Source organism: Danio rerio, chromosome 14 (genome assembly GCF_052040795.2).
Source record: "Danio rerio strain M-AB ecotype USA chromosome 14, GRCz13ab, whole genome shotgun sequence".
In the NCBI taxonomy this organism is placed as follows: domain Eukaryota; kingdom Metazoa; phylum Chordata; class Actinopteri; order Cypriniformes; family Danionidae; genus Danio; species Danio rerio.
This window is the reverse complement of record NC_141034.1, coordinates 35,281,739-35,297,460: the sequence shown is the minus strand read 5'-3', so window position 1 is coordinate 35,297,460 and position 15,722 is coordinate 35,281,739. Positions and strand designations below refer to the sequence as shown.

Genomic DNA, 15,722 nt, shown 5'->3' with positions numbered 1-15,722 from the left:
CTTGCTTGGTTTGGGTATTGTGGATTTGCAGTGTTTGACCTTTCAGCAGTGAAAATTAAACCACACTGAATTGAACTAAACTGAATTTCATCTCTGAAAACCGGACTGACACAATTTCAATTTACTAGAACTTCTATGTTAAGCTGCTCTGACACAATCTACATTGTAAAAGTGCTATAGAAATAAACATGAGTTAAATTGAATAGTTGAGTAAACCAAAGTATGCAGAGTTTTAGATTTGATTTAACTCAGCGTTTGTGTTTTTGGTCACTTGGTATGTGTGATATGACTAACATGGTCTGTATATTTATATGAGATTTTAATTTTGGAACTACCGTTGTTTTCTTTCAGGGTGTGCGCCGGGTCTTAAAAAGTATTTAAAGTTGATGAATCAATATAGAGAAATTAAATTGTGCAGAAATTTCTATTTTGCAAGGTATTAAACTTCATATAATTTTTGAATATGCAATGTACTGTAAGTTAAAATATCACCAGTGTTTCCGATTGAAACCTAAAGTGGTTATAAAGTCTTAATGTATGGAAAGAGTCTTAAAAGGTATTGAATTTCACTCTCTGTCACTTTATATACTCTGTCTTTATATAGCTAAATATTATATCAGGGTCACTTTATATAGTACATTTAATGCATCAGCAAAACTACCATGTCCTCCATTGTTGCATATGTGTTTGCGCTTGCCTTTAGAGTTGTGCTTGTCATCACCATTTTCATTTGTTTACACAGAAGTGATTATAGTTATGCCTTTTTTAGCCTCTAAAACACTGGCCAAGCGCTTAAAAATCTTGCCATTTCTGTCTATAAACATTGCCATTAAAAGGCCACCAAGGCCCTTGACCATTCAGACTATTAGACAGAATTGAAAGAATGATTATTGTTAGGAGACATTGTGTAAGCTCTTCTTCCTCCACCCTGTATTCATGAGTCTGTAAATGAAGGATGGACTGTCCAAAGATAGCCATAGGCCACACAGAGAGAGAGAGAGAGAGAGAGAGAGTAACTGAGATCTGTCTTCATGCAGATGGTGTAAAAGCAGGAGACTGCATGAACGAAGACATGTCTGAACATGCCATGCACATTTTGGAGGAGACAACTATATAATAGAAAGCCTATGATTTAGAAATCAAATATTTAGCTCTTATCTGTCTGAAATGCCTGCGCTCAATTTCACTCTGCCTTTTATCCCATTAAACCACTGCTCTCATCTCAAAGCTAATAGCAACGCACAAGCATCTCCTGCCAAAAGAAGGCAGTGTACTCATTAAATGCTCATTCCACAAAGGTTTGGAGCACTACTCATTTGGAAGCATTTCCCTTGAGGTTTGTTGTTTTATCACCATCTGCAAGTTGCTGTTATCTCTTTTGAAAAGTAGCCAGAAAGGCACATCTGATTGGGTTTGGTTGGAGCGTCTTGAACCTCAGGCCACAACAGGGAAAAATTTCTTGTCAGACAGCAGTTCTCTTCCTTCTGTGGTGACTGTTGCCTGTGTAAAGGTGGCTCTGGTTTTGGAATACGGCCATGTTTTTTTGTAGTCAACTTTCACAAGAGTGTGTGATTCATGTTGTCACGTCCATTTTGAATGTCTCTCATCTCTGAGAGGGAATGTGTGTTGTGTGCCTTAATGGAACAGTCCACTTTTCTTTTTAGAAATATACTTAATATACTTATTTTACAACTGAAGTTGACTGCTGGGATAGATATCTGGGTCTGGCTGGAGCTCTTTAAGTTTAACTTAGCTTAGCATAGGTTATTGAATTGGTTTAGACCCTGGGTGGGCAAACTCGGTCCTGGAGGGCTGGCGTTCTCCACAGTTTAGCTTCAACTCAAATCCAACACACCTGCTTATAGATTTCTAGTAATCTTGAAAACACTGATTAGCATTTTCAGGGGAGTTTGATTAGTGTTGGAGCTAAATTATACAGGACACCGGTCCTCCAGGACTGAGTTTGCCCACCCCTGGTTTAAATCATTTGTATCTCATTCAAGAATGACTCAAGAGTTTGTTTAATTTTAAAGCTTGTCTTTTCTGTAGTTATATTGTTTACTAAGACATATATAAAATAAAAAGTTCCTATTTTTCTTTTAGAAGAGTGGCTATATATTTCTAGAAAATTGTTAAAAGTTTTTTTAAACTGCATACTAATGGTCTAGTCCAATTCAATGATTGATGCTAAGCTTAAAGTGTTCCAGTTACCTTTTGAAAAGTAATCCAGTGGGATTTTGGATCACAGATTGGATCAAATCTTGGAAATTGGTTTTTCAAAAGTAACAGAGGGATTTTGAATTTGGATCAGACCACGTAATCCAATCTTACATTTGATTTGGATCAAACCTGCTCTTTGGGTTATTCAAAACTTTGAACTCTGATTGGGATCTATTTGAACCAAAAAAAAGGAGAAAAAAAAACAAATTATCCAGATCCCATCAGAAGGGTGGATTTAGTTGTGATTTTTCTTTACCAAATAAACCAAATAAAATTAAGTTTTATTAAGTGAATGATCACAAACTTAATAGTTACTAATGATAAATAAATTCATTTGCATTTTAATATTTGAAGCCCATATGAGGCATGTCACATCTAGTGAGATATGGTAAACAACAAAACATTATCAAAGCAGTATTATATTAGAACAACCTAAAAAATGTCAAATGTTTGATTGCAGTGTTTCTGTTTCTTACCATTAAAACAAACAATGGCTGTTTGTGTCCGTTGGTATTTTGGCTAACTGTTGCTTTTTGCTAAGCCACTGTTGGTTCCTTTTTACCAGAGCCTTAAATGAATTTTGCAATCCTGGAATTTGGTATTTGGATCACAGTGATCCAACCCAATGTTCCTTTAAAAACTGTCATAAAATGAACAGATCAGTTTATCCTGGATAGCAAAACGTGGAATTTCCAAATCTGCACCAGCTTGATCCAGATAAAATGTTTGAAAAACTAAGCCAAGGAGATTTGCTGGATGTATTCAAAAATGGTAAAACTTAACTTTTAACTTTAGGGGACTTGTATATTAAGGGATGCTCTAATCAGGATTTTTGGAGCCGATACAGAGTACCAATTCCTCGTCATGGTTATAAGTCAATACAGAGGACTGATTCTGATGCTTCAAGCTTAATATAAAGTGATCCATTTACAACTTTCAACCTCAGCCACTAATTCTTCAAGAGAATAAACCATTCACCTGCAAATAAATGAATGAAAGGAAGAAGATTGTTAAGAAGTATGTGAATATTTACATACATTGTTGCTGTCACCTACAAGCTGATTGTCAGCTTCTCTATTGCTTAGACTGGAGAATACCTTTCAATCTTCTCCATCAAAGAACAAGGAGTCACTGGGAGTTTATTATTCAAAGAAGTCGGCCAACGATTCTTCACGGCTCATATGGTGGTTCTACGCAGAAGGCATGAGTGTTGATGGCATGTGGAAGTTGCCGCATGTGTCTTATTAAGCAGACAACAGGGAAGCCCATTACTCTGTTTCTTTTGGCAAAGGCATGTTGATGTGGTGGCCAGAGCGATTTATAGTGATGGGCGGCCTGAAATAATCCTCTGGAGAATTTACGACTTGTCTCTGAGGGTCCTGCTTGTGATTGAGTGTGTGTGTGTGTCTAATATGTGTGGGTGGCGGGTCTGCCGGTCAGTCGCTAGCAGGGTCACAGTGCATGGCCTTTCTCAGAGGAGTGGCTGTTAACCCTCGACCCCGGCGGTTAAGCCTGTTGGCCAGTGGCGAGGGGTTATGGGGGCCGAAGTCTGTCTGGGGCCGCAGGGAAGAAGCAGAGAGAGGGGAATGGGAATGTCAGAACTAATCTGGGTTTTGTCCACAAGGGCGATTTCCATCCTCTTTATCTGTCAGTGAAACTGAATGTTCTCGAGCCTCCAGAACAGCAACAGGAAGTGACTTATTGGAGACGGCAATAACAAATTCCCTCTATGAGATTTATGGGCAGGTGGTTTACTCCTAAGGATTGCTTGGAAATGGAAATGGATCTTATTTCTGTCAAAAAGTTTGGCCTTGTGTTGAAGCAGCTTGAAGCCTCCCTTATGGGATGCGTGATGGATGTCTGCTGGGATTAGCCTTGTGCAGGAAGGAGTATTGACTTGGCTCTTAAAAGATAGAAGTATTGATTTGTAAACCTGTTGAATGAAATGTATAAATGCTGTGGCACTTTCAGTATATTGTGTGGAAGTTGGCCATTGGATTTAGATAGAGCTCTATTCCAAACAAATGAGTATGGTGTTGTGAAATCTAGTCATTAACTGAAACTTGCAGTGTAAACTGAGGTTTCAAGGAATTTGGGGAACTTTGGATTATTGATCAATAGTAGGGGTGTAAACCTAGGAGTTTGGAGAACTTCGGATTCTTGATCAATAGTAGGGGTGTAAACCTAACAATAGGTACATTTCCATCCACCTATTTTTATGTGCATTTTGGAGATGCGTATGAAAAAACATGTGCACATAACTGAGTATGATAAACTTTTTATTCAATAAGAAAAGATGCACATAAACTATGATGGAAACACTTTTAGCGAACAAATTATGCGCATTAAAGTCATGTGATTTTGTTATCAAAGATCTTGTGATGGCGAAAATGTGTGTGAATGGATAAACCAGCAGCACATTGTAAACCATCTGAAATGTTGTTTTGGTCATTCTAAAATACCTTAAGCTTTTCAGTGTTAGTATTATTACATTATTAAATAAGTCCAGAATTGTCAAGAGCCTCTGTGCGTTGCGTCTCATGCCTTGAAACGCCAATGTGCGTTCATTGCGTGTCGGCATGCTGTCTACTGAGGCACAAGTCATTTAATAAATATGCTGCTTAAATGAAATGCTGCTTTATTCGAATGTCTTTTATGCGATATTCCTGTTTTACGCATAAATTTGCATCTTTGGATGGAAACATATCTATTGTGACTTAAATATTTAACTGCAAAAAGACTTGAGATATGAAGCATGCTCTATGTGGATGATTAGTGTGGTTTACTTTTGCATGGGTGATGCTCATTGTGCTTCTGTACAGGGTTCTCACGATACTGGAATTCGGTACCAATCGGTACTGAAATAAAAAAACAACAACATTCATTTCCCATGAACATTTGAGCACTGTTGAGCATGTTGTTAAACAAGGCTGATTTTAAAGGGAAAAGAGAAATGACTGTGATTGGTGTGAAGGTCATCAGTTCACCGAACTCACTGCTGTTTACTGAGTGTAAACATAGATAGAGGAACACTGGAGCATTTCAAAGTCACGTCAATCAGCTGACATACGAGCGATGAATCGATGAACCACTAATGAATCGCAACTTCAAAATGTTCAAGTCTCCCTATATCTGTGGTAACACTGGTGAGTTTAGTGAACTGATGATCTTCACAGTCAATCACAGTCATTTCTGTTGAGCATGAGAACAATGGCAAATCAGCGCTGTTTAAGAATGTGCTCAAATGTTAGCGAGAAATGGGTTTTTAATGCTGCGTTCACACTAGATGTGGAATGCGCGGATAAATCGCGCTATTCATGCGTAAATAGCCTCATGAACATTTGAGTTTACTCGCTTCATTCACGCATCAAACCCCGCTTCATTTGCGCGTCAAATCCGCTTCGTTCGCGCGTCAAATTCACTTCAGAACAGACGCGGACTCGCGTGATGGGCAGGGCTTCTGTCTGCCTGGTGACTCTAGCTTCATAGCTAAATGGCTAACATGGATTTTATTGAGAAAATAACTGTTTATGTGCTTTATGAAGGCTGAAAAACAGCGTCGATACGTTAAGGGCCGTGTCTTGAGTCCACTAGATTCTTTTAGAGGTGCATCCAGCTCTGTGAGCTCTTAAACTCCTGGAGGCTTTTAGCAGTGCTTCTGACTGAGCCCAGCCCAGTTTGATGAACTTTTTGTCGGTGTCGGCTGTAGGCTTTCCCCCGGACACCGCGTCTGGTGTGAACATAGCATAAAACTTAAAAAAAAAAAAAGCATTAAACATTATCGATTGGTACTAAATTCCAGTATCGTTTATAAGAGAAGAAAAAGCTACTAAGACCCACTTCATGAGCTTTGGTATATCATGAACACAGAAACTTTAAAATCTACAAGACAGCCCGACAAATCAGTTTGGTTAAACTTTAAAATCTAAAGGATAGCCCGAAAAAATCAGTTTGGTTTAACACAAAGTAATTGTGACTGATAAAAACCTTTTTGAAAATTTAGGAATTTGGGAAAATTTGTAAGGGGGAAATGACTTGTGTCTAAACTCTAGAGGACTGTATTTTTAATGCATTATAGATAATGCATAATGTGGGATTCTCTTTAGAGCCATATTCACACAGAAATAGCTTGTCAATTTTACTAATAATTACAAACAAATTAAAAGTATCACTCTGAATAAAATGAAGTGTTGAGTCGTAATGTTTTCTGGCCAAACATGCAATCTTTTTTGTAAAAATCTTTTTGTATGATCAGTCTGATGTTTTTTCAGACTACTTATTTAAAGTGAGTTGAAACAACCCAATTCTTGAGTTTTTTGGGAGACCACTTAATTGTTTTATGTTTGATCCACTTAAATTTGTAAAAACTAAGTTAACTTTATTCCTTCATGTTGCCCCAACACAAATCAATGTCGTTAAACCCATTTTTTTAGTAAATATAGCTTAAGAAATGTGTTGCTAAAGTCACGTTCTCCTTTCCTTTGATTGTTTTGGTTTGTTAATGAGCTGTGTTGAAATAGTCAGAATTGTTTTCTTCATTTAGTAGTTTGCAGGACCTTTTAAATTTGGTTAAATTTCCAGTGTTTTTACTGGAACATTTGCTTTGCTTTTCCAAGTTAGCTTCTCTCTCTCTCCAAACGTCCATGTACAAAGAGCTGTCTGTTGGGCTGAGAACTGATGTGTACAGGTCTAGTATGTACCTGATGCCAAGTGTGTGAAAGTGAGTGAGTGATTTGGACGGGGTCTGGGTGGGGTTGAGGGGTACAGCTGGTCTGGGGCCGCAGCAGGGTGAAGGTGCTGCTCCTTTCTCAAATTCAGAGTCACTTCAGACTCTTTATATGCGTGAAAGTAAAACATGTGGATGTTTTTCTGCAAAGCAAGATTAATATTGACTCTAGTCATGACCAACCTTATCATAATTGTTTGTATTTGTTACAAAGCAGGCCATTGCCATGCACAAGATGCCCTGACGACATTAGACACACGGTTTCTGCTCTGTCCTACTGTAAAACAAGCCCTGGCACTGCTTGGTGACAATTCCTCTTGGATATTTTGTGGGATGGTGATTATTTGTAAGCTCTCAACAGCTTCTTGATTTTCACCCACGCCGATGTGTTCAGCAGATGCTTCGAGTCGTGTCACAGAGATTGTTGCGCCTATTACAGAATAGGATACACTTTTTGTACACCTTATGTAAATGTAAAATATAAATGTTTTATTAATATTATTATTTTAATAAAACATAAATAATTAGCATTGAGTGTTTATTGTAATAATAATGATTATTATAATTATTAATTGCATTACATTTGAACTCTAAATTCTAATACTTTAATTTGATCTAATTAAAATATTTAAATTATTATTTTAATAATGGCTGTTTAATAATAACTATTATTATTATGATCTTTATTATTTCCATAATAAGAATAATAATTATTATTTTTATTATAAAATATTTATTATTATTATCTTACTACTACTACTACTACTACTACTACTACTACTATTAATAATAATAATAAGAATAATAATTATTATTATCATCTTAATAATTATATAATAATAATAATAATAATAATAATTATTATTATTATTATTATTATTATTATTATTATGTATTACTATTACAATAATAATAATTATTAATATTATTATTAATCATTATTAATCAATCATTATATATTATTATAACTTGTAACTTAAATAATTTAATAATAATAATAATATTTTTATAAAAATTAAATTCACTTCTCTGCAATTTTTAGGTAATTTTGCATGTAATTAAAAAAAAAAATTTTATCTTAACATTGTGGCAAAAACAAATTACTTAATGTGAATAAAAATCTGCTATTTCAAAAACATTATAATATAAACCATACAGTAACATATATTACAATATCTATGTCAATAAAAACCACAAATGTTAATATGCACATATATATTGTATATATATATGGTCTTTTTGGTGAATAAAAGCTAGTTTTATATTCAACAGGCACACTGATAATTCCTGTAATGTTTCCATCCTTTCCTCATGCCCCAGTCATCTCTCAAAGGAATCTCCTGTCTTTCAAAAAATCTGAATTTTACTGAATAAATATAAAAAGCGTGGAGCTGAATATATATGCGCAGTGAGAGCCGAGATCTCTCATCGCTGAGCAGTGGCCAGTCTCGCTGAAGAGCAGCACGAGTAGCCAAACCGCCGGTCGGAGTCCAGTCCACTGAAAGGACCCTTGTGTTCTCCAGAATTCCAACAACTGCATTTAAAAAAAAAAGAAAAACAAAACATTATTGCAGCTGCGACTCCGGCCTGCTCACACTGCCCATGTTAATGTGACGCCTGGTTTAATCCAGCCGCTCCATCTGTGTGTTTCACTTGTCGACCGCAGCGCACACTTGTTTTCTGATGGAGCGAATAATGATGAAAGTTTGGGTTCCTTACCAATGGCTGAAATGTCTGTCTACAGGCTCTTGACTATTCAGTTTGGCTTTTTATCTCAGGTGCCTGTGGTTTGTCAGCTGACATATTCTCTACACCTAATACTTAGCATGCAGATTGTTTTTTAGTTTCTTTGTATTTTTACAGTAGCGTTTCAGATTTCGAGGTACTCGAAAGCTTTTCAAGAGTTTCATTGGCAGTCAGATAATGACTTTTTAACTAATTAAATTATATAATGATGCAAAACTTTAAATTAGGCGTATTCGTCAATATATTTTATAAAATACATCTAAATGTGTTATAATAAAATAAAACAAATAGAAATTATTTTAGGCATTATATCTTAACAATATATAGTGGCTTTAGAAAGTCTCAGGAATGAGTTTGTGTGTGTGCATACTTGTTAAAGTGGTTTACAAGGACACAAAATTGTTTAGTAACATTGGTGTGATCTACTTTTACTCTGTTAAGGTGGTCTTCGTATTTCAAAAAGCTTAAAATCATACTTAATGGTGTCTTTTTGCTTTTTGTCACTGTTAAGGGTTGGGTAAGAGTGCTTTCACATCTGCGGTATTTAGTTTGGTTGAATCGCACTAGAGTTCGTTTTCCCAATTGGTGCGGTTCGTTTGGGCAGGTGTGAATGCAGCAATCATACTCGAGTGCGCACCAAAAGCGGATCAAAAAAGCATACCGAGACCTGCTTGAAGTGGTGATCTCGGTACGGTTTCAAATGAACCCTGGAGCGGTTCGTTTGAGGTGAGAATATGATACAAACTAAAACAGACCCAACTGCAAAAAGCCTTTTGGACTAATCCAGCAGCCGTAGGCCGATGTGCTGTGCATTATGGGATATGGAGGAAAAATATTTGTTGACATCACTTGACGAACACAGAGAGAGGGACGGGGGGGGACATTACCTGATGGATCGTTGGTAATATTTCCGCAAGATGACCATGTCGCAGTTTAGCTAAATTAATTCACGCCTCCTCTGAAGTGACGAGCGATGCATTAAAACATTGTTTTTTCAGCCGCGGTCGCACTTCATTCTCAAAATGTATAGTCTGTCTAAAGGTGGGATACAGTCAATCAGCGCAGTCGTCCCTCCATAGTAAAAAGCGACATTTTGTGTCTGCCGGTTTGTTTGCTTGCGGGAGTTCATTGGAATTTTCCCGCACGTGAATTCTGACCAGCAATAAGCAGTTTAGGAACTATGTTCAACAACATTCGGCCAATGAATGATGTGGATTTTGTCACATGACTGCATTTTGGTGTGAAAACGACCCAAAGACGGCAGAAAATGCAACAATGTATCATTTATTGCCCTCTGTCCGGACCGAATGAAGGGAACTATAGATGTGAAAGCACCCTAAGAGTTCTTGTCCGTATGTGTGTGTCTCTGTGATTGTAAATTAAACTGTGAAAATATCAACACAAGTTAGTCAAATGTAAATTATGCAGCATTTCTATTAAACAATCTACATAAAATACAATCATATGCACTTAAAAGTGATGTTTGTTCAAACTACTTATTTGAAATCAGCTAAAACAACACAAATCTTCATTTTGTTTGGGACAACTTAATTGTTTTATGTTGAATCCACTTAAATTTGTAAATACCAAGTTAACTTCATTCTTTCATGTTTCCCCAACACAAATCAATGATGTGAAAGCTGACATTTTGTAACGTAATCAAGTAAATGTTTAAATGATGTAGGTAAATTATAGATGTATGCTTTTGTCCTTCTGTTTGTCTTTTTAAGATGGCTGAACTTGATGTTCTTCCTCTGTGTGTGTGTGTGTGTGTTCTCCAGGAGCCCATCTGAAGGTGTGTCCTCAAGGTTTCTCCTGCTGTACTCTGGAGATGGAGGAGAAGTTGAGTCAGCTGAGCCACGTAGACCTGAAAGTTCCCGTTCACCAGCTCAGCTCCAACCTGCAGAGCACCTTCACCCAGAGACACCGTCACTTTGACCGTCAGTACAGCTCCACACACACATGCAAATCGAAATGCTTCGTTTGTTATTTGCATTAAAATATTGTGGGTTAATCAGTTGTTGAGCAACAGTTAGTTTGATAGACACTCCCGGCTGCTGGACACACAGCCTATGCATCCACTTCTCCACCTGTCCTTCAACATCCACCCCCCCCACACACACACACATACATACGCACACATACTCTCCTCTCAAACAGACCACACACACACACACACATATGCAGAGGCCTGGTTTCCTCTGTGCAGTGCATGTGGCAGTGAATCTCAGGCTGGGAAAGAGGGATCAGGTTTCCCTGGTGAGGGGCAGAGGGGTCCATGGGAACATGCATTGACTCTGCTGACTCATTTAGGAGGGGAAAACCCCACAGACGCTCTGCTGGCTATCACACACACGCACACACAAACACTTCTGCTTCATAATGTATGTTTTATGTGTCCCTTCTCTTCATGCTGTAATGTCTTAAAGTGTGTCAAATGGAGAAAAGTGAGAAAAGCAGGTCATGTGCGTAAGAATCAGGCCCACTTGCGTTCATCGAGGGTAAAAGAAGTAGTTTACCCAAAAATGGATATTCTGTCACCTTTACTGCACTTGTTCCGAGCCTTTATGAGTTTCTATCTTTTAATAAACAGAAAAAGTTGTCAGTATTTGTATTTTATTAGGAATCGATACTAAAATATTTGAAAAAATACAATTTGTGCTGCATGATATTTGGAAAAAATTGGACATTGCAATATTTCGTTTTTTTTTTTGTGATTTATAATGCGATATAAATATATAATTACACTATTCCATTCATCTTTATTTCTATAGCGCTTTTATAATGTACATTGTGTCTAAGCAGCTTAACATAGAAGATTATAGTTAAGTGAGACTGCGTCAGTTCAGTTTTCAGTGTTGAAGTTCAATTTGGTCAGTCCAGTTGTGGTTTAATTTTCACTGGTGAACGTCCAAACGCTGACGAGAAAATCCATCAATGCACAGCTCCACAAGTCCCAAACCATGCAAGCCAGTGGTGACAACGTCGAGGACAAAACTTCATCCATTGACGAAAGTGAAGGGAAAAAAAACTCAAGAAAATCCAGGCTGAGTTAGGCACAACAGTTTCTCCTCTGTCAAGCTTCTAGTGCAGAGCTGCAGTCTAGGCGCCGGAGGCTAAAGAATGCTGGATGTCCATCGTGTAGAAGCTGCAGGAGGAGAGGTCATCTGCTGACATACAGGCTGGCCCTTCAGGATCAACGCGAAGACTCGTCTGTCACTGATGTCCTGACTGGTCATACAGGAATCAATCTCATGCTCTCCACTCCTCTTGACCACCACAGCAGCTGCTCAGGATACGGCCTGGTCCAGGATTATGCAAACCTTGGGGATAATAAAAACAGACCAACATAAGCGCAGATACCGTTCAAATTATAATGTCTTTTGGGAAGTGTTCCCGGCTTCAGTCGCCCTAAATAATGCAGACTAACAGTCCTTTAGAGGATTTGGTTTTCAAAAGCATTTGTGTTTTATGTGTATGCTCATGCAAAGAGATGTGTCTTTAATCTAGTTTTGAACTGATAGAGTGTGTCTGCTTCCAGAATTGTGCTAGGAAGGCTGTTCCAGAGTATAGGTGCCAGCTATGAGAAAGTACTACCACCTACAGTTGATTTTGATATTCTGGTAATAATCAATTGAGTGTAGTGGACGTGAGGAGGCATAATACACCAGGAGCTCCCTTAAATACTGGCACTAAGATAACTTTAGTAACTCTATTTGGAAAGAATTCATTGTTTTACTTAGGTTGAGATATTGTAGGTGAGAGCATGTGCATTAAAATATATCAAATTAACCAAAAACACATAAAATCAACAAATTAAAGCACAAATAAAAACAGAACAATAGCTGTTTTCACCTAAAATGGCTAATTAAATGTATGTGCAAAACAGGAATATTGCATAAAAGACGTGTGAATAAAGCAACATTTCTATCCAATAAGTCAAAGAAAAAAAATCAGCACTTCCTGATTAACTGCTACCAAATATCATCAGTAAAAACTGAATTTATTGAGGTAGAAGCTGCTGCATCAGTCTTTTCTTTATTTAATAAATGACTTGCGCCTCAGAAGACAGACGCAGAGCACAGAGGCTCTTGACAGTTCTGGAGGTAATTAATAAGATAATAACACTAATACTGAAATGATTAAGGTGTTTTAGAATGACCAAAATTTCATTTTAGATGTTTTACAATGTGCTCAGCCTGCTGCTTTGTCCATTCACACGTTTTATAAATGAAACAAAACACAATCCTTTTGTTAAAATGGCAAAATGTATCATTTCCGGTTTAAATTCACCTGAAACCTTACTCATAGGCCTTTAAAACGCATCAAAATAAAAATCTTTCATACTATTATATTACGGTTAAGCTTTGCAAGCAATTCATGTGATCTGAACTGTAGTTTCTGGTTAACTTTAATCCAAGCTTGACATTGCAGGTCCTGAAACACGACTATTGCAGGTTCGCACATTGCGATATCAATGCTGAAACAATATATTATGCGCCTCTAATACAATTTAGCATTTCTGCTGCTTTAATGTTTACTTATTTTATATAGCGCCTTTCCAGTGCTTAAGGATGCTTTACAATAACAGTAGAAGAACAAGAAAGTTTCATTCATTGACAGAATTTGATTTTAAAAAATAGTAATGAGTATCTATATTTTTTATATATCTATATTTGTTTTGCGACTTGACCCCATTGACTTTCTTAGTATTGCTTCACTTACTATAGACTATAGCCCCTTTCACACATACAGACCTTACTGGAAAATAACCGCCATTTTCCGGAAAGGGGTCATGTGTAAACAGGAAAATACCGGTAAATTAGTTCCGGCAATTTTACGGAAAGAGAAGTTGTAATATAACCGTAAGTTGTAATATAAATTATTGATGAAATTCTTTTGATAAATAGCTGTTTACCTTCAATGCTCTGGTGAGCGCACACACATTATGTACATCTCGACATGTAAAATTGGTTCTCCACATGTTTTCATCGAAGTTGTTCACAACACTTATCCACAGAATTTGTAATATAGTCAAATGTGTAAACATTTAGCTGCGGTTCACACTTTATAATATTTTACAATATTTGCTGGTATCACTGTTTGAAAGGGGCTTTTGATGGCCACCATCAACTTTTTGGTTTTTAAAATTCTGCAAAATAAAAAAAAAAACAACAGCGAAGATCATCTTCAGAGTGACTTTGAATTTTTAGGTGTGCCATCTTTAAGGAAAAACATTTTTGGATAGCTGAAAGCAGCCAGGACTGTAACGGTCTCAGATGAAATGGTGAGATGGTGTTTGGATTGATGGTCAATGACTAGAGAGACGAGGGAGGATAAATGAAGTGCTGATGGCACATCTCCCTCCACTCACACATGATTCGTCACCCATCCGCTCTGAGCCACAGCAATTTCTAAATGAGACCCATGTTAACTCGCATGTGGCCGTCCAGCTTTAGCAAAGCTCTGTTTCTCTGGCAGAGCAGCCGAGCGGTTTTCAGTGGACTCAACACAGTCAGTTTTCTGGCAAGTTCCGCGAGAGCTGGGCTGTGTAATGATGGTGAGGGTTGTTTGAAGCTCACTCTTGAATGATGTGTCACAACATCTGATGATAATGTGAGTATTTGTGTGTATTAGTGTTGTCACGGTATCAACATTTCAATAAGTCCATAGCTCTACTAGTAATCTTATGATTCTCTTAGTTACACAATTAATTATAGTTTAAAAAAAGCTGTTATGTTATAATGAGAATGGCTGTTGTTCTGTCAGTAATAGCTAATAGTATGTTAGTATGTTTCAGGTATGGATTGGTATGTTGTTAGTATGTTTTTAGCATAGATTGGTATATTGTTAGTATGGATTGGTATGTTAGTATGTTTATAGTATGGATTTGTATGTCATTAGGATGTTTTTAGTATGGATTAGTATAATGTTAGTATGGATTGGTATGTTGTTAGTATTTTTGTAGTTTGTTAGTATGTTTCTAGTATGGATTGGTATGTTTTTAGTATGGATTGGTATGTTGTTAGTAAGTTTTAGTATGGATTTGTGTGTCATTAGTATGTTGTTAGTATGGATTGGTATGTTGTTAGTATGCTTCAAGTATATATTGGTATATTGTTAGTATGGATTGGTATGTTGTTAGTATGTTTATAGTATGATTAGTTTGTTAGTATGTTTGTTAGTATGTTTCTAGTATGGATTGGTATATTGTAAAATGCTCTGGTATGTTTTTAGTGTGTTTAGTATGTTGTTAGTATGTTTCCAGTATGGATTGGTATGTCATTAGTACGTTTCTAGTATTATTAGTATGGCATTAGTAGGTTTCTAGTGATTAGTATGTTTGTTAGTATGTTTCTAGAATGGATTGGTATGTCGTTAGTATGTTTTAGTATAGATTGGTATGTTGTTAGTATGTTTTAGTATGGATTTGTATGTCATTAGTATGTTTTTACTATGGACAAGTAAATTGTTAGTATGGATTGGTATGTTGTTTGTATGCTTATAGTATGATTAATATGTTAGTATGTTTGTATGTTTCTTGTATGAATTAGTATATTGTTAGTATGGATTAGTATGTTGTTGGTATGTCCAATGTAAAGTCAATGGCCGTTTTTTACAATGGAAGTCTATGGGACAGTTGCTAGGGTGCTGTAAATGGTTGCTAGGGTGTGGCTAGTAAATTGAAAGGTCATCAGTGATTGGGAGATTGGTAGTCTGAGTTAAATGAGCCCAATCTTAAGTCTGTATGACAGTCTGGTGCAAAGTTATGAGGTCACAAAGTTTGGTCCAATGTTAAGTCAATGGGACTTTTCAGAATTTTCCGGGTCAGTTTTCGGAAAACCGTGAGTCGGATTAGTTGGGAAAGATAATAGCAACTTAATGTAGTATAGTTTGGATGTTTGGAGTTAGTTTGGTGGTTGTTGTATGAGCAGTCTAGGAGGAGATGAGTTTTTAAAATAGTCTAAGAAGAAGATAAAGAAGACACCTCAAGCCACCATAATAAAATGAAACACTAATTCACTCTTTC

At 36.8% G+C, this 15,722-nt stretch overlaps 1 protein-coding gene and 1 long non-coding RNA gene across 7 annotated transcripts in view; both read left to right on the top strand.

Annotated features, from left to right (window-relative positions):
* The window catches only part of gpc4 (glypican 4), a 61,480-nt gene that overhangs the window by 20,859 nt on the left and 24,899 nt on the right, over positions 1-15,722 (top strand). For all 6 annotated transcript variants that reach the window (XR_015506600.1, NM_131860.3, XM_087280052.1 and 3 more), the window contains exon 2: positions 10,474-10,632. Coding sequence is in view for 4 of the 6 variants with exons in the window: in NM_131860.3 (NP_571935.3) it covers positions 10,474-10,632 (159 nt within the window). In the remaining 2 variants the exon portion in view is untranslated. The remainder of the gene's footprint in view (positions 1-10,473; positions 10,633-15,722) is intronic.
* On the top strand, positions 13,045-15,657 carry LOC147833983 (uncharacterized). The gene is made up of 2 exons (XR_015507617.1): positions 13,045-15,124; positions 15,218-15,657. It is a non-coding gene; the product is annotated as an uncharacterized LOC147833983 (long non-coding RNA).